This window comes from Paralichthys olivaceus, chromosome 1 (assembly GCF_024713975.1).
Source record: "Paralichthys olivaceus isolate ysfri-2021 chromosome 1, ASM2471397v2, whole genome shotgun sequence".
NCBI lineage: Eukaryota > Metazoa > Chordata > Actinopteri > Pleuronectiformes > Paralichthyidae > Paralichthys > Paralichthys olivaceus.
The window spans coordinates 30,077,390-30,105,118 of NC_091093.1; the positions used below are offsets into that span (position 1 = coordinate 30,077,390).

Consider the following 27,729-nt stretch of genomic DNA (forward strand, 5'->3'; position numbering starts at 1 on the left):
TCTCGTCGCTCTCGCTCGCCCAGCTCACACAGTGTCCACATGTCCCGCTGTCCCTGAACGCAGCACGGTCAGTCCGCAGTCCTCTTGACTTTGATCAGCGAAGAGAAGCTGCGAGTCCCGGGGACAACCGGGAGCTGTCCCGGTAACTGACCCGGTAACTGACCCGGTAACTGAACCGGTAACAACCGGGAACTGACCCGCGTACACCGCCGAGTTTGAAGTGACGGTGCCCCGGAGAGGGAGGGATTTACTGCGGGGAACCGACGAGGAGAGCGGGAGCAGAGGAGCAGAGGAGCCGCTGTCCGGGACCAGGAGGTGAGGACACGTTTGATTTCTGTCCATTCCGCTGATGGTGGTTTACAGGGACACGGTGTCCCGCCAAGAGGACACGGTCCCCGTTTGTCCGCTGTTCTTAACACGTACCGTCGTGTGCGTCCGATTCAGTTCAGGGTGTTTGACTGTCCCTCAATGTCTCTCACTGTCTCTCAATGTCTCTCACTGTCTCTCACTGTCCCTCACTGTCTGTCACTCTTTAACTGTCCCTCACTGTCTCTCACTATCTCTCACTGTCCCTCACTGTCTCTCACTGTCCCTCACTGTCTGTCACTCTTTAACTGTCCCTCACTGTCTCTCACTATCTCTCACTGTCCCTCACTGTCTCTCACTGTCCCTCACTGTCCCTCACTGTCTCTCTCTCTCTCACTCACTGTCCCTCACTCTGTCCCTTTGAACAACTGTCCTCTCTGTCTCTACTGTCCCCCTCTCTCTCCCTCTTTCACTGTCTCTCTCTCTCTCACTGTCCCTCACTCTCTCACTGTCTCTCTCTCTCTCTCTCACTGTCCCTCACTCTTTCGCTGTGTCTCTCTCTCCCTCACTCCGTCACTGTCTCTTTTCATGGGACCATCCAGCAGCTTCCATCGCTTCAAAGCTCTTCTCTTCTATCAGCGGTTTTCAGTTTAACAAAGAGCCTCACCTGGTCCACACACACACACACACACACACACACACAGTTGTTTTTGTTTCTAGTGACAAAGCTGAAAATGATCAACATAACATTTGAGATATTTTGTCTCTTTAACAAACAGTGAAAAGCAGAGACGGTAAATCAAATGTTAGTTTTGTGTAAATGTGAATATTGTGGAATATTCTCTGACGTCTCTGTTAAACAGCTGCTGTTACGCTGAACTCTCACTAGGGCTTCGTTCGGACCAATACGAATTCAAAATATTCAGTCTAGAAGTTCAGATGAATGTCTGTAGAAGTTTGTCTCCTGGCCCAGCAGGGGGCGATCACAAGTTTGACCTTTTGATTTATCAGTAGAGTAAGTTGGTAGTGTTTCTTTTTTTAAATGAAGACGGTAAACAAAGCCGTCCTGAGGAGACAATAATGAGACCAGAGCTTCTGAGAAGCAGCGTGTTGAAGTATTTTGGGTTCGACACCATATGCGGCAAAATAACGATTTAAAGTGAGGCTGTCATTTTTGTATGTAACTGCCCGATGTCCCGTTTGGTGTGAACGCACCGGGGGAATATATTCAAACTAATTGTTTGTCACGTCAAATTCGTTCCAACTTGATTTTTGGAAAAACTGACGGCGCTGCTTTTCTATGTTGAAGTTTAGCAGAGCTCAGCTACATATACGACAACAGTGGCACGAGCCAATGCTAGCAGATTACATCACAGCTATGCGTAAGAGGGGGTGGAGTCTGCCGGTGAACCCGATGTGTGTTCATGGTCCCGCCCATACACGTGCTTAACCAATCCCATGTCTGTCCCATGTTATCATCATCAAATATCTAATTGAAGTAAACTTATCAGAAACATGAAGACTTGCATTTACAGCCACCAGGGGGTGATCCAGATGATACGGCTTCAGTTTGATGAGCTGTCATGTGTCCATCTTTATTTACAGTCGTAAACTTGATTATATAATTGAATTGTAAAATAAAACATGAGAGTTTGAGCAGCTCCATGTGCCTCGTGACGTCTCGTTACACACACTGTAACTGTCATTGATGGAAGATTCAATGTAGGTCGAGCCGTAACGAGCAGATGACTCAACAGCAGCCGAGTGGTGATGATGTCACAACCCGACTCGGCCAGAGAGACGCTGATTTAACTTCAGAACCCGAATCCTTAAACCCAGAATTATCTTTGAAGGACGCTCTGACAAAGCGAGGAGCAGCTGAACGTGCTCGCTCTGCAGGATTTATGGGTTTTTGTCCACATACAACATTTGGGATCCAGACGCACTCCCTGGTTTCCTGTTCATGCTGTCTGTGTGCGTGTCTTTGTGTGTGTGTGTGTGTGTGTGTGTGTGTGTGTGTGTGTGTGCAGTGATGATGACAGTAACATCAGTGTGTTGGGTTGAGGAGGCGGTGATCTGCAGGGTGGAGTCACTGCTCCACACAAGATTTTCTATAAATATGTCGGCAGGATTTTTCTTGTCTCCTTCAGTTGTGAGGACAGAGGCTAAGAAATGTCCTCTTCATCTGATTGAATATTTTTAACCAAAGACACACCTCAAACTGAAAACTGTGTCAAAAGGAAAATATTTAAAACCCGTGGATTGTCCCGAGTCCATCTCAGTGAAAGCTTCCACCATGTCCAGGATTGTTTAGTTGTCCACTTCGCTTGCTGAACCTCAGCTCAGAATTTCCCACAAACATTTGCAGATTTGCTACGACAGAAGTGAAGCAAACATCACATGTCAAACGATGGACAATCACAAGGTCTGAGTTGTAACAGACTCGATCACGACAACAGGAACATGTGGGGGACATTCAGGCGAGGGGGTGGAGCCTGTAGAGCAGCAGGAGGCGGGACATGACGTATAAATTGTGCTGTGGAAAGATCAGTGTTGTTGGCGTCGGCCCTTATCGCCAAAAGATCTGGAATCTCCTCGTCATTCCAAGTTGACGTCTTCGTCTTCTACCTTTCACTGTCCGTCACGTGTTAGAAACCTCATCAACACGTCCACTCGCTCACTGGGAAGTTTCAGGACGTTTTCCTGCTGTTTTCTCACGCGGACTCACTCTGACATCTGCAGCAGGAGAAGTTCCAGAAACTTCCAGGAAAATGTCTGGATTTGAATTAATTGTCACATGTGGCTGCAGAGGGCGCTGTTCCTGAATAAAGGATACTCAGGGGCGCTTTAATGTCCGGTCTGTTGTGGGTTTCAGTTTGTAAATAGATTATTGTTATAATCTATTTAAGCTAACATCCATTTACGTTGTGCCTCCCTCTCCAGGCAGCAGTTTTCTGATAAACAGTGAAACGTGTGGGGTTTTTTCGCTGCAGTTTTCACTTCAACTATAGTTCCTTAGTGTTTTGATTGTTTCTGACACGGTGAGAGGATAAACAACTTCATCTGGGCTTGACGTGGTTTGTAAGTTAGTATGGTCAGTGTCAGTCTCTGGGTTGAATCTGTAGAGAAAACGCAGCAGCACGAGGCTCAGCCTGAGAAATTAGTAAATTGAATTAAGTGAGTCCGATCTTCAGACTGTGTGACACAGTGTGAGAAAATGTTTCAGACCGAAGAGGCTCGAACTACGTGAATCAATCAGATCTGAGACCAGACTGAAAACAGACCTGCTGTTGTGTTAATTATCAAGTGTGTAGATATTAGTGAGTGCTTGTGTGTCTGTGTGTAGACATTAGTTTGTGTACTGTTGTCAAGGTTTAACTTGATGCACAGTATGAACTCGATTCAGTTGACTTTTAGCCAAATGTGGGTGTGGTAACGGAATTTAACGTCTCTTCACATGTGATGTGTCACATGCAGAAAATTATCCATGAGGATGCAGAGAAATACTGTAAGTGTGTGTTTGTTTTTAGTGTGTGTGTGTATGTGTGTGTGTGTCAGCTGGGACCGTCTCTGTTATGTAATATGTGTATGTGATCAAATCCAGATTCTCTGACTGATCCACAAGAGTCCAGAAGGTGGAGCTGTGGAGTCAGATCTCCCATGATGCCACAGGGCGTTATTTCACTAATTAAGTTTAAGATAAACATATACAAGGACATATTTCTATCATATATATGTACTGTATTATATACATAGATATTTTTTATGATACACATATGTATAGATATGTGTTTATAATATACATATTTAAAGATATGTTTTTATATTACATGAGCAAAGCTACACAAAGTCAAATATTGATGTCTGTTGAAAACACGACAGACTGAGAGTAACAAAGATGTCGAGGATTTTAAATTAACTGTTTCATTTACTCGGATGTTTGGGACTGTCAGCATTTTCTGATATATTATTAAAACTAGAAATATATTTAAAGTACCTGAGTGAAGTCAGTGAGGCCTTGTATTTAAAACACGAGGCGATCAGAGGAGGCGGTGAAGGTTGTATTTCTGCCTCTGCGTTCGTGACGCTGTGTTTTAAGCAGTAGTGAATGTGAGGTCGTCACGGCGTCACAACAGTTTCACATCTGGATCCTCAGACGTGTTTTACAGCTTCCTGCTTGCAGCACATCTGTCTCACATCTGGTGCTCATAACTCTGCCCAGGACAGTTACAGTTGTTTTTAACTGGGCTAACGTTTACCCTCTGCTTCCAGTCTTTGTGCTAAGCTATGCCTGAGAAAGAGAGAGAGAGAGAGAGAGATGGAAAACACAGGAAAGGGGAGGAGGAGACAAGGCCACCCTCCTCTCAGCTGAATTGTTTCCTTCACTGTCAGCTCTTTTCTTCTCCTCCTCTTCCTTCACTTTCTCTCTTCAGATGACTGATGTCACGTCACAACCATACTGTGTGTGTGTGTGTGTGTGTGTGTGTGTGTGTGTGTGTGTGTGTGTGTGTGTGTGTGTGTGTGTGTGTGTGTGTGTGTGTGTTTCCACTCAGCCTCTCACTCTGTAATTTGCTCCTAAAATAGGATCTGAACTGGGTGTGTGCAGTGCATTTTGGGATTCTGTAAACTGCTGAACGAAGACACTCTCTCTCTCTCTCTCTCTCTCTCCTCTGTTTTCATGCAGCTGCAGTGAATTCAATCGAGATGCAAAAAAAAAAAGATGGTCAATGACTACGTAAACTCGACCAGACCGTATATTAAAGTTTATACAGTACCTCCTCTTTACAAGAAAACCAAAGCAGCTGTTTGTAAAATCAAACGTTGTTACCTGGAGTTTAGACTCTGAACGTTTATATAAAACCACTTAAATGAAGAGAGGAAGATGTTTCCACTAATCTGCTTTAATCCTGAGAGTCTGAGCTTCTTACACCTGAGCCCCCACCACACACACACACACACACACACACACACACACACACTTCGCATCACCTCTGTGCCGATTGTTCGTTTAATCATTTAGCAACAGGTTTTTGAGGTAGATGAAATTTAATGTCAGAGTCTGATCTGATAAAACTGCTGATTGCTCTGGAACACTTTATTACTTTTTAATCAGTTACTGTTTGATGGAGTTTGGCAGGTCACCATTCGTATCCATGGTGACAGAGTTTCTTACTTTTCATTTTCTTCCGCGTTTGGAAAAATCAGTTTCTTCTGTTGAATCAAAATGTGTTTGAGCAGAGGGCGCCGCCACTGTGTCAACTGTTATTCAATCTTTACCATTAGATATTACACAGATGGAATTTATTTTAGATCCTGTTTTGAGCAGATTTCTGAAGTACACAAACTACTGGTGAATATCAGCGTATTGCAGCTCGGTCGCCTTCACAGACGGAGATGAAAACAAACCAGAATGTCACTCAGAGAGCTCAAAGATCCACCAAGGCTCAACAGTCCCCTCATGAAGCCACCTTTAAATTCACAAAACACATTCTGGGACAAAAGTATCCAAACAAACCTTTTAACTGTTCAATGAACCGCATCAGAAACTCCTCAAGAAGTTTCTCTAAACTTTCAATCTTTCTGGAACTGATGTATCCTCATGTGATATGAGTGTCGTGTCGAAATGAGAGCTTCCTGCTGTGACCCGTCCTCCCTCATTAGGACGCTGAACGTGGTCATTGGGCTGGAAACGTGCTCTTTTGTCCCAGAAACAGTCTCTGCTCTGTTTACAGTAGGTTTTCAGGGACAGGTCGCCTCTAAATACAGTGAGGTCCTGAACCCGCCGCAGCCGATCTCGATTCACAGGCTGTGATTCGGAATGTCAGCTCCCAGGATCCCTGGCTCCGTCACCTATACAGGACAAGGTCATCAAGGTTTCCAGGACACTGAGCAACAAGGACGGCCATGAGCAGGAGAAAAAGGAACCAGGAGAACCCAGCGCTGCAAACGTGTCATTTGAAAGTAGTTTTAAAACTGTACATAGTCATTCTTACAAAATAAAAGCCTCTCTTACATCCTTGTTGTTGTAACTCACTGCTGTGGATTATTGTTTTTCATGATCGTGTTTAAATCGATCTAAAATAAAAACCATAAAATCTAGAACATGGCAGCAAAAGTCAAGGCCCCTGTCTTCTACCTCCATTTCTAGGAAATAAATAAAATAGATTTTAGTTTATTATCTGGAAGATATTAAAATGAAATGTAAAGGAGTAAACGTGAGAAGCTTCATGTACAGAGCTGAAGAACTGCTGTTACATCATCATCATCATCATCATCGTGAGGCCGCGGCCGTCTGAGTTTTATCCTGCAGCAACAACAGATGGTCCCGGGACAGGGAGGGAGGGAGGGAGGGAGTGTTGGGCGAGAGAGGTGCACACAGAGTGCTTGCTCTCTCTCTCTCTCTGTCAGTCACTCACTGTGATGGAGGTGAAGATTCGACCTGTCGCAGCTTTAATCCGCTCCACGGTCACAGGATGACGGAGTCTGACCGGTTTTTACAGCTCGATGCTCGGACTGATCTGGACCTGATGCTCGTCCAATCAGGACTCAACCACAGCTCGCGACTCGCTAACGACTTTCTAACGAACTAACGAACCAAACAGAGTGAAGACAGAAACTCGGCAGGATCTCAGCAGAGACACAAACAAAGAGGAAAAGATGATGCAGGATCTGGATTTTGACTTTTCTTCTACGTCTGGATTAAAACTTTGAAAGTTTGGAACAAATTATGCAGCTTTATTTTCTTCTTTTTATTTGAAACTGATCAGCTGGAATTCTCTTGTGAATCTCTGGATTCTGACGTTGTTCTGCATCTTTACATTTTTATCACAACTTGTATTTCTTGTCGATTCTTGATCGATAGTCAGATCTGTTTGTTGTGACTGACGTGGATTTTTAATCATCTGTTGAAAGTTACTGATGCAGCAGCTTCAGAGTAAAGTTCAGACTCTTTGTTGATTGTGTCGAGTTTCCCTGAGACACTGAAGCTGCCTCCTTCAGGTTCAGGTTACCTGAGAGTTGCTGAGGACGTGACGGCGGCAGCTTAGAGGAGGGGACAGGGTGCGGAGGACGTTATCAGTTCTCTGGAAATGTGACGTCCACTGTGAGAGGGCGGGATCCAGGGCAGAGGTGAAACAGGTGAGCAGAGAGAGTGAGAGGATTATACAAACACAACGGCAGATTAAAGCGGAGCTGATGAGCTTTGTTCAGCCGGGAGGCATCGTTGGACAAGAACACCGAGTCCTGGTTCTCCACCTGGACTCTGTCTCGCTCCGTTTGGGTCAGGATGAATCCAAACCTCTGAGTCTGAGCTGAACAGCAGGTGAACTGGACCCAAGGGACCATGTACGTCCTGTGCACCCTGGCGGTTCTGACCCTCCACAGCCTCTTCAAGAGCCGCAACAAGGCTGTGGAGCCCGACAGGACCTCAGAGGCTGCGGAGCAGAAAGGTCATCTGCAGGATGGGGCTGAGCTCTGCAGAGCGTCCAGGACTCTGGGTCATGGAGATTATGCCGTGAAGATGGTGGACCACAGAGGACAGAGGAGCTGCAGAGCTCAAGGGAAGAGGAGAAAAGAGGGAGGAGGAGGAGGAATGCGTAATGTCCCCGTCAACAGGACACGAGTTCAGGTGAGGAGAGGAGGTTAAAAATGACAAAGGAGGGAAAGAGAGGAGAATAAATCACTTTTCTTTTACTGTGTTCCATTTTTACTTCACTTACATGGAGCTACACATAATGAGTATTCTAATAGTGAGTTAATCGTTTATCATTTTGAAGGACAAACTTAATTTTCTCTTTGTTTTTAACGTCGAAATCTGTTGGTGTCTCACTTTATTAGTTCATGATGCCAGTTATCAGGCAGCTGCTCTGTCGGTGCTCGAACCTGCTGGTTGGCTGAGACCTTTTCCTCGTCTCAGACACAGACTGACACACTGATGCATTAGAGACATAAACTAGTGAAGCTTTAAAGTTTTTATCTTCAGTTTGTTCTGTCATTTCCATCAGAGACTTGTGATCTGGTGTCATGTTCAGATATCCGCACCTTTTAGAGAACATCAGACGTTTCAGTTTATATTGAACCTAAACATCAGGTGTGACAGGTTCCTCAGACCAGAAGAAGAGTTCTGGGTCTGGATCAAACTGAACCTGGTTCTGTTGGTTCACAGTGAAAACACTTTGTTGGACAGTTTGGACTTTTGGACCAATCACAGGAAGTAGAGAAACGTTAAACCATTGAAGAAGAAGAGGAAGCAGCTGCAGTCTTCACCTCTGACGATATAATGTTTGAACCATGAGGACGTTTATTTAGTGCATTTGAACTAGTGTGTAGTACTGTGGAGTACTGTAGTACTGTGGAGTACTGTAGTACTGTGGAGTACTGTAGTACTGTGGAGTAATGTGCCTGAAGTTGCTGATGCTTGTAGAAATACGGTAATAATTATGGTATTACTGTGGCAACCAGATGAATAATTCTCCATACAAACAGAAAGATTACTACCCGTCATCACCTACGTAGACACCGTCCACGTAGGTGATGACGACAGGACGGACGTATATCAGACAAAATTCTTTAGTCTCTAAATTACAATTGGAAACAAAAACTAACAGATCAAACTCAAAGCTCGGTTCAGATTAGAAAACATTCTTGACGAAGCTTGATGACGTTGAAGATGTTGTCTCTGTGGTCGATGGCGTGCGCAGGTTTGAGAATTCTGGACGGTGTCGTGGTTCCTCCTGACATAAAGCAGGAGGTCCGACTGTTTCCGTCATGTGACACTGACTTCCTGAAATCAGGAGATGGATCCTGAAAAGCTGAGACAATCTTCTCAGCTCATCGCTTCAGGTCAACATCTGCTCATTGCAGAGACAGCGTCTTCTTCTGAAAGTCAGAGCTCTTCTCAGCAGCTCCTGGTGTTGCTATGTTTGTTTGATGGTCAGCGTGATGTTTCGTGACATCAGCATCAGATCACATGATGTAAAGTCATTAATGTCTGAAATCCTGCGGGCCTCTGACTGGTTACGTGTGGACGGTGTTCTGGGTCGGGTCGGTTATGCAACCGCAAATTCATCTTCTGATGATGATGATGATAATCTGCCTGCTGAGCTGTGGTCGCTCTGACAGGACAAAGTTCACTGTCATGCTCTGCGTCCTCATAATCCCTCGTGTAATCTAGACCCTTTCACTGAAATCTACAGGTTGGGTCGTAATAAATAATAGCAAAGATAATAATAATATTATATATGTCATGATATATAATATGTTGACCTTCATGTTCTCCTGAAAACCACATGTCAGGAGCATGGTGATGAACTTCTACACGTGTAGAGATCAGAGCTCAGAAGACAAGGTCACCTGTGACCTCACCAAACAGACTTTTGGCCGTAACTAAAAAATGAACGCACTAATTATGTGATGCCATTTGATGCCATTCCTTCAAAACCTTAACGACATTTATTTTTGAATGTGGACAGATGTGGATGTAAACTGTCACGATTGGTTGGTGGAGAGGTAACGACCAGATTGTAGTTCTGTCTCGTATTTAACATTTAATTGCTTAAACAAAAGAAACTAAAGACGTCATCATCGCGGACTAATTCATTTTCTAGAGTAACATTTTGAGAGTATCGTAAATATCAGTTTTTTAAATAATATTTGATTTATGAAGTGTGTGAATGGATCATCGCTGCTCGACGTGCAGCAGGTGGCGATCAAGTTTGTCGTCCGTCGTGTAAAATCCAATGCGAGTTATAGAAAAATCACCTGTTCCAAAAGTCACCAACTGACTGTTCTGAAATTAACATGACTGAGGGACTCACAGCATCACTGATGGATAACAGGAAATAGTTTTATCTGTTTGAAGCTTTTCTTTAATTACAGATTCTGCTGGAGATAAGATAGAGATACAGCAGCACAGAATAAAAATAGAACGCTAGAAGACAAGGGTGACCACGAGTACTTCAAAAGTCTGTAAATATCCTAAATCCAATTTCACAAATAAAAAGTCTTATAGTATTTAATTGCGTTAAATTCAATTGGATTTGTCTCATTTTTTTTTTTTGGGACGTCACCATGAAAAGTTCCAAGATGAATTATTATTATTTGAATAATGAGTAGAATGCTCCGCGTCTCGAAGGAGTCTTAAATTTAACGGAAGTCGCTGTAACTGCCCTGATGAATATTCAACACAAAAAGAAATTAGTTTAAAACCTGGATCATAATGAGTTGATTTAATATCCTCACTGTTACAGCTCCACATTCTACAGTGGTTCTAGTCCACACACACACACACACACACACACACACACACACACACACACACACACACACACACACACACACACACACACACGGTGGGCTGTTGAATATTTCAGGTGGGGGGAGGAGCAGCTCATCATGCTTCAGTTGAGGCTGAAATATTTATCTGTCGGAGGGAGGAGGAGGCGGGGCCTGAGGAGGTGTGATGCTGCTGTGTTGTTGCTAGGGAAACAGGGAGGAAGCTGTGTGTGTGTGTGTGTGTGTGTGTGTGTGTGTGTGTGTGTGTGTGTGTGTGTGTGTGTGTGTGTGTGTGTGTGTGTGTGTGTGTTGAGGGGGTCGGCGGGTGGCGCTGACACTGATCCTGCTGCTGTGTGTCGGTCGGTGTGAAGCTGCAGTGGCGAGGAGGAGGAGGAGGAAGATGCAGCGATGATGTGGACGTGGAGGCCACAGGGAAGGAGGTAAGACCTGGGCAGTAAGAGAGAAAGATGGAGGGAGGAGGACGGAGGATAGGGAGGATGAGAGGAGACAGACATGTTGAATAGAGACAGAGCGGTGGTGGATGAGGCAGACGTCTGGTTGTAACCTGATTAGAGTGTGTTGTGTGTCGTGTGGCGGCTGCTCACGGCTGCGTTTTCCTTTAGTTCGATTTTCCTGCGTTTCAACGTCTCCTGTGGGTTTTTTTGTTTCGCTCAGTGATTTTTAACGACTCATCCTCAGATGCTCTCTGAAATGATGTCCTCACAGACGCAGAGGCTTTTCTCACCGTGACGTTATCCCAGTGCTCAGGTCGTCTCACACCAGAAATCACTGGATTGTGTTTAGAGCTGAAATGATCTGCAGATGTTTTACAGCTTATTCATTGTTTCAGTCGTTTTTCAAAGAGAATCAGTGAATCAACCGTAAATATTCAGATTTATTTTTTGTCACAAATTGGAGTATTTTTTGTTCTTTGACCTTTGGTTGAATCTTCACCTTCAGCTCCGTGAAGCTGCTTTATTTAATTTTTTTTCCAAAGAATAATGAAGAAAACTTAAGTGTTCACGTCTGAGGCGGAACATTTACACGTGCAGCTGCGGGACAAAGGAAAGGTTGTGATTGGACGGCAGAGACGAGGGGTCTCCTGTCCTCTCACTGCAGGTGTGCAGTGGGCGGAGCTACACTCAGGTATTTTTAGCTGCATCAGTGTGTGTGTGTGTGTGCTTATCTGTGCGTGTGCACATTTACTGACAATCTTAACTAACCGATGTCGTCTGAAAGTAGTGATTTTATTTCTATCAATCAATCAGCGTCTAATGTGTTCGAAGGTCAGATATCCAGGTCATGACGAGGGAAAGAAGCAGAATCACAGACATGACGGCAGAGGTTCAGTCATAGTAAACACATTGAGTGTGTGTGTCTGTCTGTGTGTGTGTCGGTGTGTGTGTCTGACTGTGAGCACATGGAGAAGAATAGGAGCTCATTTGACCCAGTTTAGAGGAGGAGGAGGAGGAGGAGGAGGGTGTGACTGTAGATTTTATATTGTCTTCAGTGTTTTATCATCATGTAGTTTGATAATAATGATTTATTTCACAGCCCTGTTCTAGACACCCATGATTCGCTTTATCATAAATAAAGACTTGATTCATTAAAGTCAAACACAAACGCCTCTCAGAACCATGTGGCTCAGCGGGCAAAGCAGTTCCATCCCAGTCTCCTGTGGGTGCGTATCTTCACTCGCCTTATGATCTGCTTTTTAATTCACAAATCGGGCTTCAACAGTCAGAGTATAATAGTGCTCTGCTCTTCAGTTTAGACTCTTTGCTGTATCACGGTGGCTCCGCCTGGCAGCACTGAGGCGCATCTCTGTGCTGGTCAACGAGAGATTCTGCTCCTCTGCTCTTTTCTAATCACAATTAGAGCTGATTTTTTATAAAAACCTGCGTTGTTTGATCCCCACGTCTACAGTCTCCCTCATGCTGCCTGCCAAAGTGTCCCTGGGCAAGATGCTGAACCCTGAATCGCCCCTGACGGCTGTGCCAGCAGTGTGCCATAGATGCTCTGTATGAATGTGCGTGAATGGGTGAATGACAAATCTGTTCTGTAAAGAGCTTTGATTGGTCATAAAGACTAGAAGAGCTGATACAGACCAATTCACTCAGAATAGATAAAAGTAAAACCAAGGTTAAAATCAGGTTAAAGACACAAACAATTCATCACGTCAGCACAAGAGCGACTAAAAGGGAAACCAAATGTTAAAGTCTGATTAGTGAAGGAAAGACAAGATGAGATGTTTAAACATCAACAGATTCACTTGGCGTCCACACTACTCACACTAGTTTTAGAGCTGAAGTCTAGAAAAACTCTGGGGCACCGTTGTAGTGTGGTTGTGTGTTTGTGTCGGACTGAAACTGATCCAGAGTCAGTGTTTTCAGATCTGTGAAGGTGTCAGACGGCATCGTGTGGCTCTGCTGCTTTTCACTGCCAGGAAAAAAAAAAAACACGTGTTGAAGATTCACAGCTGGAGAAAAACAAACTGAACTGAACCTCAAAGTACACAACTGCTGATTACACACAGACACACAACACGCTGAACTTCGCATCATTGTATGTGTGTGTGCGTGCACTGTCTGCAGTGTCAGTAGCTGTCAACATTAATAAGACTTTCATGTATTGTGCTCATATAGTGTGCACGTGCACAAGCATCTTAGTTCATCCTTGAAAATCTAATCCGCACTTTTACTGTGTGTGTGTGTGTGTGTGTGTGTGTGTGTAATTCCCTCTTATCCTGAAGTGCTGATGTGAGACTAACTCATTTTAGAGTCTCACATGCAGCTCATCATGTTCAGTGAAGACACACTAAAGATTAAACACAGAGCCGTCACTAGATGTTGCTCCAGAGCAGTTTATGACCTATACTGCAGCAAGCCACCAGGGGGAGATTGAGACACTTTGGCTTCCCTTTTGGGAGCCGTCACGTCGTCCATCTTTATTCACAGTCTATGGGCCAATTAATTAGGGGTCTGAGCTCATCAGTGAGTGAATGATCTCTGTCATTCATTAACGTCTCAGTGTCAGATGATCGTCGCCATGACGACACCTTTGTTTCCCTCATGTCAGTCGAGGGTTAACGAGGCCATCTGCCCCCCGAGGATTAACAGATTACAGTCTCACTCATCAGCAGGTCCGAGGTCAGATGTTTGTAATCCTGGTTCTGATCCACGGAGGAGACTGTAGGTAGGTTAACTGACTCCAGGTCAGTGTGTGGGCGGAGCAAGAAGCTCTGTTCAGCAGTTCCACCTGAACCAGGGCAGTCGGTCGCCGACTGTGTGAACGGGACCAGTTGAGGAGTGAGGATGTGAGCCGGGGGGGCGGCAGCATGCTCGGCTGGGTGGGAACTCTGATCAACAAGAGCTGGCTGGACAGAGAGCGCTGCGTCCATCCCTGCGAGAGGAAACCTCGCTGTGGACGAGGACGGGTAAGAAGGAAGCTCCGTAGAGAGGGAACGTTCGTTTAGAGGCTGTCGTCTGATTGATCAGGTGTCCCTGTCTTACCTGTCTTACCTGTCTTTGGGACTGGAGCAGCTGGACTGAGTGGGGGTGTAGTTGGGGGCTGTGAAGGTGATTTTGTATTTGATCTGTGACACCACTCTGATCAGATTCAGAGATCAAGCTTCTTCAAAACAAACGTGTCAAACATTGTCATCCTTATATTTTTAGATTCAGTTTGACATCATTTCCTCCTGATGTCATCATCTCTGATGTCATCATCCATGATGATGTCATCCACAACAAACCACTGATCCACAGAGAAATCAGAACCTCATGTAGAATCTTGTTTTTAAGTTTCCTTCAGTATCACAGTGATCCAGTGATGGTTTTCTGTACGTCACTGAGTTCACTGCAAACAGGAGCTGATCAAAGTCAATTCAGCTGCTTTTATTTTGAAACAACAGGGGCTTATAAGTCAATTGAGCTGCTTTAATTTTGAAAGAAAAAGAGCTGATCACAGCCATATTAACTGCTTTTATCTTGAAAGAACAGGAATTAATCACAGCCAATTTAACTACTTTTATTTTGAAGAAACCAGGAGCCTATCACAGCCAATTTAACTGCTTTTATTTTTAATTAACAGGAGCTCATCACAGTCAGTTCAGCTGCTTTTATTTTGACAGTTTGACTGAACATGTGTGTGTTTTTATGTGCGTTTTGCAGCCGGTCCAGCGGTCCAGTGCTCTGCTCAGTCCGTCGGTCATGTTCGGAACAAGAAAGACCTGGGACCTCGGCCACGCCCCCTGCCTGCAGGAGCTCTGGAAGAAAGACATCTCATTGGACGGTGAGTCTGACGTCTGCTGCAGAGGAGGAGGGAAAAAAACACCAGCATGGCTGCATTTTTGTCACGACAGAGGAGTGTGTATGTGTATGTGTGTGTGTGTGTGTGTGACTGTGTGTGTGTTGGGGGGTTGGGGGGTGAGTCATACCTGTTTGTAATGAATGGAGCTGGTCAGGCCGACAGAGCAGGTGGAGCAGAGTGTGTGTGACAGTGCAGACTGTCAGAGGTGAGCTCAAACGCCACATTTCATTTATTCATGTGTTCATGTGCTGCCTGTGTTTCTCTCAGCCGATCGTTTTACGTCCTGGGAGACGACGGGTCAGGTTAACACTGCAGCTATTGTCAGAGTGTGTGTGTGTGTGTTTTCTCTTTTCTTTCTTGAGTTGATTTAGTTTGTTGTGTCATTTCTCCACCGTCGTTTAATTGATAATATTGATTGAAATCGTTTGTAAGAAAACATATAAAACGCATCTTTGTGTCTTTGGTTTTGGACGCTCGGTTAAAAAAAAAGAAGGTGTTTGAGGACATCGCCTGGAAACTAAAACGTACAAGCAACAACACAACAGGACACATGTCATTTATCATGTAACCAGTCAGCAGAAACCCTGTGTGTGAGTCACCCAGAAAAACTAAACACGCAGCATTTTCTGTGTTTGTGTCTAATCCTGTTTTCTAATCTGTCAGAGACCCGGTTTATAACAGAGGAGGTTTCTCCTCAGTCCTCGTGTGTTTGAGTTAAGTCTGTCTAATGCTCAAGATTTTTCCCACAGAGTGCAGATTGTTCTCAGGTTGATAAGATTTAAGTTCTCGTACACACGGAAAACTTGTGACCACACACATACACACATAGTGTGTGAGCAGGTTAATGTGTCAGCGGACGTTATCAGCTGTTATCAGGTCTGACTGGTTTCCGTGGTCTTCCAGAGAAACTAAGGGTCGACATCAGTTTTTTTTTTCTTTGTGTACGACCTCAATAATCTGATCACCATTAATCAGATTATAGATTAACTTCACATTGATCAGACTCTGTTTCCACATGGACGAGGTTTCACAGACGAAAAATACAAATGTGTAATTAGAGTGTGAGTCAGTCACTCCTCATCCGAGGTCTCAAAGTTTGATGTGACAATTGTGATGAGAAGAAGAAAATCCTCCTGCTTCGTGTGAATAAATCTTCGCTCTGTTTGTCCCTCCTGTGTGTCCGTAGCGAGCTCACTGGACTTCCTGATGAGTGATGGTGAAGACGACAGCTCCTTCCTATCTCTGCCCAACGCCGCCTTCTCACAGCGCCCCTCTCTGACCGCAGAGCTGACCGAAACAAGCGCACCCAGCCAGCAGCTGCTCATCCAGGTAACACAGAGGGCGGGTATGTCCAGTAGGGGGCGTATCTGTCAGTGGGTTGGGGTCAGTACTGATTCACAGCTTGTGTCAAAGACGACGTTCCACTGATGCGCTTTTTTCTTGACCTCATCACATCTGGAACATCTGTGTTTGTTGTTGAGCATCGATCTCTTTGTATGAACTCTGTGAATTCTCAGTGTTGAGTTAAAACCTCAGTGATCAGGAGTCAAACCAACTCCACGAAGCAGCTCCGTCCTCGTCTCTTTCCACCTGTTCACTCCTGATTTCTGCTTCCTCTCATCGTGCTGTGTTGTTTTGTCTCCACGCTACAGAAGGTCACCTGGTCCTGCTGGTGGACTCCTGCCCACGTAAAAATATTCACTCTCCTTTATAAAATGTTTTCAGACATGAACTCAAGAAAATGTCTAGAAAATTAGTGTTTCCTGTGTGAAACAGCAGCAGCAGCAGATCGTCCGACTCGTTCACAACAACAGGAACATGTGGGGGGGTCATTCAGGCGAGGGGTGGAGCCTGTAGAGCAGCAGGAGGCGGGACATGACGTCTAAAGATCAGTGTTGTTGTTTACAGCTCATCCACACTGGCGTCAGCCCTCATCACAAAAACATCTGGAATCTCCTCGTCTTCGTCTTCTTCGTGTACGGCTCCTCTTCTTCATCCTGAGAGATTTGTTTTCTTCCAGCTTCACGTCCGTCACTTGTTAGAAACCTCATCAACATGTCCACTCGCTCGCTGTGAAGCTTCAGGACATTTTACCAGACATTTGTTCTCACATACAGAACCTCCAGAACACGTCAGGAACACGTCCAGACTTTAGTTCATGTCTGAAAACAGCTTCAGTGTCTCATAGTCTCAGCTGCTGTTCCTTGGAGTTATGACTCTTCCTCCTTTTTTTCCTCTATGTTTCCTTGTGATCTTTAGTCTCCGTCCTTCTCCTCAGTCTCACTGAGCTCTAAGTTAGAAGCTTCCTGCTCTTAGAAACAGCTCCTCAGCTTCACGTGACTGATTAATGACATCGCTCGTTCATACCACTTTGTGTGTGTGTTTGTTTTCAGACTCTACAGGACAAAGTGTGTGAGTTTCAGTCTCGTCTTCGCTCTGAAGAAGTCACTCGTCACTTGCTTGTCCAGCAGCTGCAGCAGCAGAGCGTCCACGAGAAGTCGTGTGGAGGAGGTGGGAGTGACGGAGGTGTCCAGACGCCGCAGGAGGAGCGTCTGTCAGGGCCGCCAAACGGTGAGAGCAGAGCCGAGATGATGTCACAGCTGCCGGAGGAGATTGTTTGTACAATCAACTTGATCGTCATGACTTGAAAGTCACTCAATCATACAGTCAAGTGTTTTTTAAACACAGATGCTGTTCATGTCTCCGTGCCAGCGACACCCAGTGGCTAGAGGCTTTATGTTTTCGGGTTGTTCGTCCCTCCCATTGTTGTGACCACAATATCTCCATGACGCAGAGAGAATTTCTTCAAATTTGGTGCAAATGTTCAGTTTGACTCATGGATGAACTGATATGATCATCAAAGGTCACTGTGGCCTCACAAGACATGTTTTGGCTTCTTGGAGGAGGAGGAGGATATTCTCCTTCAAATCTTGACCAGTTGTCACTTGGTGTGTGTGTGTGTGTGTGTGTGTGTGTGTGTGTGTGTGTGTGTGTGTGTGTGTGTGTGTGTGTGTGTGTGTGTGTGTGTGTGTGTGTGTGTGTGTGTGTGTGTGTGTGTGTGTAGGTGGACAACCTTCAGATTATTTCAGCTGTCCAGAAGAAGAGCAGCTCGTTAGACGGCTGCAAACACAGGTACGTCTACAGGAAATGCATCATCACTCCTGAACACCTGCTGACAAACAGGAAACGCATCATCATATTTTGTATCTGTATTTCTTCACATTCAGTCAATGGACAGTGATCAGCTCCTGTTTGCAGTGAACAGTGATAGACAGGCGGCCATTTAATTCTCTCACTGTATATTTGTTTAAATCTTTTGAGGAGTCGACGTGCAGCTGAACTTTCTCTGACAGTTTTCACTCACCGGCATCAGACGTTAAAACCTGTTTGACACAGTCTGGTTTTATTAGCGTCACTTCAGTGAGCTGCTGCTGCTCTTCAGGTTTCAATTGGTTTGTCTGATGAGCAGCTTCAGTGTTTTACTTCTAACAGACTGATCTGATTTCATTATTATATTAAACAAAGTGGAGATTTAGTTTAGATTTTTTTGGTCTGAGTGAAACCAGGGAACAGACACAGCGAGAACCTGCATAACTAAACAAAAACAGTGTTTTGGATTCTGGTATGTGAAAACTGTATATTGTGTGAAGAGGAGGATTTTTTTTATTCTGATGTGGTTTGTTTGCAGGTGGAGGAGCTGGAGAAGAAGCTGTTGGATCAGACTCAGGAGGTGGAGAGACTTCGCTCTGAACTGGTGAGACCCTGCCAGACTACATTCCTGAGGAACCCTGGGAAAAAGAACACACAGTCTCACACACACACACACACACACACACACACATACTTGTCTGTCTATATTGCCCTTAACCGCAACCTTAACCTAAAGTGCGAACAGAGAACCAGTCAAATCGTCCCCACAGTGCAGAAATGTCTTCACTGTGATTTGGTCCTCACAAAGACAGCAACACATAGTCTCAGGTGCAGTGCTCAGGTGTGTGAAAGCAGGTCACACACACTCCGACGCAGGAAAGAAAAAAACAAAAGTTAAACAAGACGACATCAGAAAACAGACAAAAACGTGTTAAACTCTGTTTGAACAATGATGTAAATGTAAAGTGGGTAAGATCGTAATTTTACGAAGGAATATGGTTTGAGTGCGTGTGTCCTCTCGTCCTGCAGGGGGCGACAGACCTGGAGAAGCAGCTGGAGCTGCTGGAGGTGGAGAACGAGCGTCTGAAGCAGGAGCTGAAGTCATGGAGGAGCTCAGAGCTTCAGAAACTCGGAGCTGCAGCAGAGACGTGCAGCTGCAGCCACTGCCCCCACAGCCAGGTGTGTATACACACAGCTACACACAGGAATACACACAACACACAGTGTGTACGCGTACTTGGGTCTCTTGAAAGGCGCATTATAAGTTATTATTATTATTATTGACTGTGTCGTGCAGGACGCAGACTCCCTGCGGAGGGAGGTGTCTCGCTGGGAGAACCAGGCCCGGCAGAGGGAGCGTCGTCTGGCTGAGCTGGAGCGAGAGCTGCTGGAGAAGAGCTCCAGGGTGGAGGCTCTCCACCGACAGCTGGATGATTCCACCCGGCAGCTGGAGGAGTCGAGGCAGCGGCAGGAAGAGGCTGAGCAGAAACTCGCTCTGCGACTGCACGAGTGCGAGCAGGAGATGGCCAGACAGGCTGCAGCGCCCTCTAGAGTCAAGGTGAGGAAATGCTGGACGTGGGGACGGGCAGATCAAATGTTTCTCTCTGGTGGAGACCAAACACAGATCTAATGATTTAACAGTCGATCACTGAATGTGTTGAAATCGAATCGGATGTTTTGTCCGTGTTCTTCAGTACGTGACTCAGAAGGTGGAGGTGGAGTCGGCCGACTCGCAGAAAGCTCTGGCTGAGATGCAGACGAAGAACGCCGCCCTGCAGGAGCAGCTTTGTCTCCAGAGGCAACTGCTGAGGGAGCTGGAGACGCAGCTGCACGAGTCGCAGAGGACCTGCGCTCAGCTCCGGACACAGGTAACATCAGCTGTTTCCAGTTTCCTGTCCAAAACCACAAAACCGGGATCACGCATGGATTCTGCATGAAGCCACTCACATCCTGTGAGTTTTGATAAACAGCCAAGACAAATAGCCTAGATTAGTATGAAGCAAGGGAAACTGTTAGCCTAGCTTAGCATAATGACTGAAAGAATGGGGGGGACTGTTAGCCTAGCTTAGCATAACGCTTTGGTCACAATGAACCAATGAGATGGAGGATTGCAGATAAACGGATCCCCGCCCCCTGCCTCTCCCCCCTCCCCTCTACAGTTAACCTTCTCCTCTCTGCATGCGTCCTGCAGCTGCTCGCCGATCGAGGCCGTCTCTGCGGCCTCCTCTCCAAAACCATCGGCACAGGAAACAGTGAGGCGGTTCGCAGGTTGTCTAAGGTTGGCCCCGCCCCCTCTCTGTGACAATACTTAGGTTCAGAGGTCACAGCGAGAACCCCCCCCCCCCCCTTCTAACCGAGAGCTCATGTTACAAACCTGCAAAACAAACCACAGTTTTATTTCTTACGTGCCAAGATATCATATCATATATTATTATTATTTGTAATAAAGAACCTCAGTCGAGGTTCCTGTGTCAGATCATGTGGTTTAAAGAACCGGTTCAGTTCTGCAGAACGACATCACGTCTCCATTTCAAGCACTGACTGTAAATACAGATGGACGACGTGACGTCTCTCTAAAGTAAAGCATCCTGCTCGCCCCCTGGTGGCTGGCTGCAGTATAGGTCATAAATCCTGCGTCCTCCATGTTAGCAGACTGGACATAACAAAACAATAAAACGTAGACGTATTAAAGAAATGTTTCACTGATGTATATTCATTGTTCATGTTTCTGATGACTTTTGTTTTATTAAAATACAAACAAAACGGGCATAGACATTGTGATTGACAGCTGAGACTGACTCCTGATTGGTCGTGCATGTGTATGGGTGGGACCTTGAGCTCTCAGCTGTGACATGAACCCGTCCCAGTACACCCCCCACCCCCCCACCTACCTGTGTTCACACCTCAGCTCAGATTTAGACCGGTTCGTCCTGTAGTGTGAGTTTAGCAGAACATAAACGTAGTTTAGTGTTTGTGTTGTCATGTAAGTTATTGTTTTTATTTACTGTTCCGCTTCAGGACGTCTACAATTTAAGTTTGAAATTAATTATTAAACATATTGTTTGAACTTATGAAAACTCTTTAATGTTAATTATTACTATATCAAATGTTTTACTTTATTACTTGTACCTTGATCGTCTCCGCTCGTTCCTGTATAAACATGTGAACTCTGTCCGGACGGAGCTGAGCGTCGCCATCGTCCTGCTGCTGACGCTCGTCTTTAATCATCACGTCCGTCAGTCGGGTCACAGCGTCTGCTTTCGTTCATCAGATCCTGGTGTACGAGGGAGAGATGGAGCGAGCGCAGGGTCAGCTGGAGGTGGAGATGCAGAACCTGGAGGAGGAGAAGAACCGAGTGATCGAGGAGGCGTTCATCAGAGCTGAGAGCGAGATGAAGGCCGTGCACGAGAACCTGGCAGGTCAGGCTGCTTCCTGTTTGTTGCCTCTCTCACTGTGTGTGTGTGTGTGTGTGTGTGTGTGTGTGTGTGTTGGACTGACGTGTGTGTTTGTGTTGTTGTGCGTCAGGAGTGCGTATGAACCTGCTCAGTCTGCAGCCGGCTCTCAGGACTCTCACCTGCGACTACAACTGTCTGAAGCGGCAGGTGCAGGAGTTTCCCTTCATGCTGGATAAAGCCATCACGGAGGCGAAGCAGGAGGTGAGTGAAGAGGAGAACCTGGTAACCATGGTTACCGTCACTTAGGCAGGCTGCTCAGGTTTAACTTTCTCAGAATGTTGTTGACGTGTGTGTGTGTGTTGTGTGTGTCAGATCTGTCAGGTGATCAGTGAGGTGAGCAGCACAAACCAGGACCTGCTGCGTAAATACAAGAGGGAGATGAACCTGAGGAAGAAATGTCACAACGAGCTGGTTCGACTCAAAGGTCAGAAAATAAATATTTAATAAAATTAGTTGTCATGGTGATGGTGAGTGAAATGGGTGAAACGTAAATTAAATCAGTGAAGAAGAGGTTTGAAGGTTTTTGTTTCAGTTGATGCTCAGAAAGATGCAGAAATGTAAAATGGTGAAATTAAAAATTAAAAAAACATTTTTTGACTTAATGTCTTAATTGTCAACCTGGAATCTTCTCCACCGTTTCCCAGGTAACATCCGCGTTTTCTGCCGCGTCCGACCGGTCAGTCAGGAGGAGCAGGACGCCGCCGACGCCAAAACCATGCTGAGCTTCGACTCGGATGACGACGCCGTCCTCTACCTCTCCAGCAAGGGCAAGATCATGACCTTTGAACTGGACAAGGTTTTCCCTCCTCGGGCCACGCAGGCGGAGGTGAGTGACATCAGAGGTCTGAGCTGAGGAGGGAAGTCCCACACGACGGGTTTTTAATCCAACCTGAGGTCAGAGGTGAAGAAATGAATCTGTTCAACACCGACAGGTTCACTTTATACCTGAGAACAGACTTGGCTGCTCTATTGTAACTGAGAGATTTAGGAACATGCCACAGGTTTAAAATGGTTTAGTGTAACCAGGATCTGTCGCTGGTGTAGATTCGTCTCACCCGTGTCTTCTGATTGGTCCATCAGGTGTTTCAGGAAGTGCAGTCTCTGGTCACTTCCTGTATCGACGGCTTTAACGTCTGCATCTTCGCCTACGGACAGACCGGCTCTGGGAAAACCTACACCATGGAGGTAGGAGGATTTAATTCGTTACCACCAACACGTTTTGTTTTGACCACCCGATAAATGTTTATGTCGTCTCTGGAATAAAAACGGGCCGTCTGTTTCAGGGCGTGGTGGACGACCCCGGCATCAACCAGCGGGCGCTGCGTCTGCTCTTCTCCGAGGTGACGGAGAAAGCTCCAGACTGGGACTACAAGATCAGCGTCAGCATGGTGGAGATCTACAACGAGTCGCTGCGGTGAGAAGACAGCTGATCTACAGTCGGAGTTTAGATCTGAAGACCTGATGTGAAATATTTCACAGAAGTGTCTCGACAACTGTGATAAATTGAGATTCATGTTCCCCTGAGGATGAACCGTAATAACTCGTCATTAATCCAGATTAAGACTCGACAACAATTTTTGCACGGCTATGATTCTCTCGAAAGTAACATTTTATTTAAAAATTCTAAGGGAAGCAATAATTTTTTCATTCAGTAGAAAATGTTCATAAAGAAACTACAGACTGTGAAAATAAATCATTCTTATTCTAAGCATGTTAGCACAGCTGAGTCTGAGAGGTCCTCACATGGCCACGTTAAGAAAGTTAACCTCTTTACATTTACGTAACATTTCCCTCAGGACGGAACGGTTTTACAGTGTGTAGTGAACATTGCAAGCCACGTGGGGGTGCTGTTTCTGTTCCCAGCGATGACGAGTCACTCTTACATCACAGGAAATATTATTTGTTTCATAAAGATTTGTTGAATAAGTTAAATCCAAATGAAAACAACATTGTCAGTCCGTCCCTCAACACTGTCCCCTCTCTGCCTCGGGCCCCTAACCCCCTAAGCTCATTGGTTCCTACTGAATACGTGTCTCATATTCAGTTTAAATAAGCCTCAGTCATTTCCTTGGATTTACTTCCTTTTCACTGGCTGTGTGTGTGTTTGGGTGTGTTTGGGTGTGTTTGTGTGTGTTTGTGTGCGTGGACTCACATCCATCACAGTTGCTGTTGGTTTCATGAGAAAACCAGCTGACTGGTCCTTGAACGTTGGACTGATGCAGATGTTGCGTCACTGCGTTTGTGCCGGACGATGAATTTGAGACCTGGACATGTTCAGGACAGATTTCCTGCGGTTACGTAAAAGGAGGATCATATTAAACGTTGTGGGTTTATCCTCGTCTGTCCAGCTGTTGTGTAACAGAACATCTGGGTAAAGCCCGCGGGAGCTCAACATCTGGACGCTGGATAAAAGTTTTTGGCAGAAACAGAAGTTGAGATTATCAGACACACAGACATTCTCATTATTCCTCCGTGCCAGTGACGCCTAACGGCCGGAGGCATTAAGTTTTCAGGTTGTGACACGTTGAAGCAATTTCTTCAAAGTTGGTTCAAAGGTCAAAGTTGATTAGATGACGTATTTATTTATTTATTCATGTCAAAGGTCAAGGTGACATGGTATATTGAGATCAGGTTAACCTGGAGGGACTGAAGCTGCACTGGAGACGTCGATGTTATAAACCGTTTCCACATTTTCTTAATATTCTGACGAGCTGCCCCGAGTACTGTGACTTTGACTGTTGCCATGGTAATCAGAGTTTCTTCTGTCCGTCAGGGACCTGCTGGGCAAGAATCCCACAGACAAGCTGGACATAAAGATGAATCCTGACGGCAGCGGACAGCTCTATGTGCCCAGACTGACTGAGTTCCTTGTGCAGAGCCCGGAGGACATCAACAAGGTGAGAGCCTCCTGCTGACCGTCCTCACTGCTGCGTATAGGTCTTACTGTTGCTATGGCAACGCCTGGTGTCCACACCACACCCTCTAAATCAGAGACTTGTGTGAACGCTGCCGGTTTAGTTTGAAAACTGTCGGGTTGAGACTTTTGTAAACGATGACACAGACGTTCTCTTCCTGATTGGTTCTTATCAGTCACATGATTCAACACAGTTTGTCATCGCTCCGAGAACAAACGTGTGTGTGTGTGTGTGTGTGTGTGTGTGTGTGTGTGTGTGTGTGTGTCCTCAGGTGTTTGAGTTGGGTCACATGAACAGAGCGACGGCCTGCACCAACCTGAACGAACACAGCTCTCGCTCACACGCTTTGCTCATCATCACCGTGTGTGGGTTCAACACCGCCACTGGAAACCGCACACAAGGTAAACACACACACACACACCCCCGACAGACACACACACACCCACACACACAAACAGATCACTGAACACAGATCACTGAACACCCTGTGTTCCGGTCCAGGTAAACTGAACCTGGTGGACCTGGCGGGCTCGGAGCGGATCGGTAAGTCGGGGGCGGAGGGCAGTCGTCTCAGAGAGGCTCAGTGCATCAACAAATCTCTGTCTGCGCTCGGTGATGTCATCAACGCGCTGCGGAGCAAACATGCCCACGTCCCGTTCAGAAACTCTCGCCTCACGTACCTGCTGCAGGACTCCCTGAGCGGAGACAGCAAGACGCTGATGATGGTGCAGGTAAAACATAGAGGAGTGTGTGTGTGTGTGTGTGTGTGTGTGTGTGTGTGTGTGTGTGTGTGTGTGTGTGTGTGTGTCTTCAGGAAGTGACTCTGTGTTGTGTTCAGGTTTCTCCGTTGCCTAGCAACATGAGCGAGTCGGTCTGCTCGCTGAAGTTCGCTCAGCGCGTCCGCAGCATCGAGCTCAGCTCTTCGTCCTCCAGGAGACACGAGAACTCGTCCACCTCTTCCTCGCCGACGCACGACAGCATCGAGGTGACGATGAGTTCGACGTTGATGTGATGATGTCAGAGAACACGTGGGTCACATGTTTCCTCATTCCATGTTCTGACCTTTGACCTCTCCTCCTCAGCTCGACTCTCCCCCGGTGACCCCCCTCCCTCTCCCCATCTCTCGGGCGAGCAGCGCAGGCTCCACCCTCTCCTCCGCCTCCAGAACCCCGAGCGGCTCCCGCAGGAGGTCCCAGTCCCAACTGTCCACAGGTAGAGACACACACACACACACACACACACACACACACAGAGACACACACACACACACACACACACAGAGACACACACACAGAGACACACACACAGAGACACACACACACATACTCTGATGGAAATGTGTTGAGTATTTTTCTGTTTAATTCAAAACAAACAAACTTCTTGTCGAAGGTGAAAAATAATGAATCGGTCAAAATCACGTTTGAAATAAAAACAGATGAGAAATAAAGAAACAAATAAAAAATTCAGCTGTTCTCAGATTCTCTTCCTCTGTGACCTCATTCTGTCGTCTGATTGGTTGGTTTGCAGACAGACAGGTAGACAGAGCCAGCCCATTGGTGGGGGACGGTGGGCAGGTAGGTAGGGGTGTGTGCTGATTGGTGGACGGCTTGGCATGGAAGCGCTCAGCATGGCATGGTGCCCCCTCCCCTCCCATCTAACCCCACCCCTCCCCACTTCTAACCTGCAGAGCCGTGGGCAGGGCGCACAGAGCCCGCGGGCCGCGCTGTTTGTGTCGCCTGCTCGAATCCCTGAGATCAAGTCACAAAGGAAATGACACGTTCACTGATTCTGTGTCACGAGTCGGACACCTGACGAACCAATCATCTTCATCCTCCTGTGTGTGTGTGTGTGTGTGTGTGTTGAATTGTCTTTTCGTTGTGACGTCAGTGTGGACGTTGTGAGTGAGTTGACACCCCCCCCCCCCCCCACACACACACACACACCCCCCTCTTCCGCTGCTCTGTGGCCTCGCTGGTCGTCGTGCTGATGAGCCGAGGATTGTGGGATTGCTAACTCCATGTCTACACTGATAAATCTGAAAACACTGTTTAGATGTGCAACAGCGACACCGTGTGGACGTTAGGCTGCGATTATACATTTGTTCGTCACAGAAATAAAAAAAACATGTTTTCACATTTATTCTGACACGTGTGGACATGGTCGGACGTGTGGCGTGTCACACGGCAGCGGACTGACGCTCTGGTTCTCTCTGCAGGACGACTGAAAATGACGGCCTGAGCGACCCAGAGGTGGCGCTGTGGGACGCCCGGATCAGACTGGGGGGTGTCGGCCAACACCCTGAGGATTTTATCATCGCGTCACCATTGGATTTCTTACCGCCCTCTACTGGTGGAAAGAGAAGGAGCAAAGACTGTTGGGAAGTTTCCATGACTCTTTATCGTTCAGCTGAGAACGCGGCCAAACGTTTCTCATTTCCGTGTCGACTTGCAGCGACACGACGAATGAGAAACTGAGAAACTGAAATCGACTCCATCTTTTCTCATCCTCCAAAAATCAGTATATGCTTTCTAATCACAGTATTTCTTTTATCGTTTCTTTGTAAAATTGCACTTTATAAATTTAGGTTATTTTCTATCCCACGGTTCCAGATGTGGTCGATTATAATATATGCAGAAAATGGTTATATATTTATGTTTGACTTGCTTTAATCTTTTTATCTGAGACTTTTTGGTTTTGGACGGAGGATGCAGGCTGTGTGAAAGATTTGAGGTTAGTTTTAAAAAAACGAAGATTTCTTGAATCTCAGATTAATCTCGTCTCTCTGAGGGACACCGTCCTCACGGTCCTCTCTCCAATCAGGGTACTCCACTGACGCCACGCTGTCCGTCTGGACGGGAGCAACACGAGCAAATCGTCACCTGTGTTCATGATTGTTTTTGATCTTCTCTTCATGTGGATGATTTTTACTTTAAAACGAAACTTCATCTTCCTTCAGCTCGTTGAAATCAAAGACTCGAATCTTCTCTTTCCTCGACCGTTTCTTCTCGGTGTGAACCCGCTGTCGTCTCGTCACCTCTGTAGAAAACAAACGTAGAGAACCGCAGGTGACCTCAGACTGAGCAGACGTGTCGCTGTCGAGCGGGTGCTGAGTTTGACGTGACGCAGGAGAACTGTTAGTTGTAGTGAACAGGAAACGCTTAGAAACGCAATGAGCTGCTGTGTGTCGTTGAGCTGATGATGAACACGTCTGCTTGCTTTGTCTCCGCTGTAGATTTCTACAGTTTGGATTTTGTATTCACTTTTTAATAAACTCTTCAAAACAAAGCGGCTCCAGCTCGTCCCTGGGAAACATCTGGAGG

At 46.1% G+C, this 27,729-nt stretch overlaps 1 protein-coding gene across 14 annotated transcripts; it reads left to right on the top strand.

The window, feature by feature from the left end:
* Positions 1-27,694, top strand: kifc3 (kinesin family member C3). 14 transcript variants are annotated; one of them, XM_069530050.1, is made up of 24 exons: positions 1-315; positions 14,751-14,871; positions 16,076-16,218; positions 16,542-16,577; positions 17,283-17,460; positions 17,954-18,021; positions 18,578-18,643; positions 19,069-19,218; positions 19,337-19,597; positions 19,734-19,907; positions 20,231-20,317; positions 21,311-21,458; positions 21,565-21,695; positions 21,807-21,918; positions 22,139-22,320; positions 22,575-22,679; positions 22,778-22,908; positions 24,268-24,391; positions 24,681-24,810; positions 24,911-25,140; positions 25,248-25,394; positions 25,492-25,621; positions 25,937-25,983; positions 26,625-27,694. In XM_069530050.1, the coding sequence occupies exons 2-24, from the start codon at positions 14,790-14,792 to the stop codon at positions 26,631-26,633; spliced, it is 2,871 nt and encodes a 956-aa protein (XP_069386151.1). In that variant the 5' UTR covers positions 1-315; positions 14,751-14,789; the 3' UTR covers positions 26,634-27,694. The 14 variants fall into 14 exon arrangements, with proteins under 14 accessions (XP_069386151.1, XP_069386175.1, XP_069386142.1 ...); XM_069530013.1 differs by lacking the exon at positions 1-315 and adding an exon at positions 6,712-7,933; XM_069530055.1 differs by lacking the exon at positions 1-315 and adding an exon at positions 10,861-11,018.
* Positions 27,695-27,729: the final 35 nt, after the last annotated feature.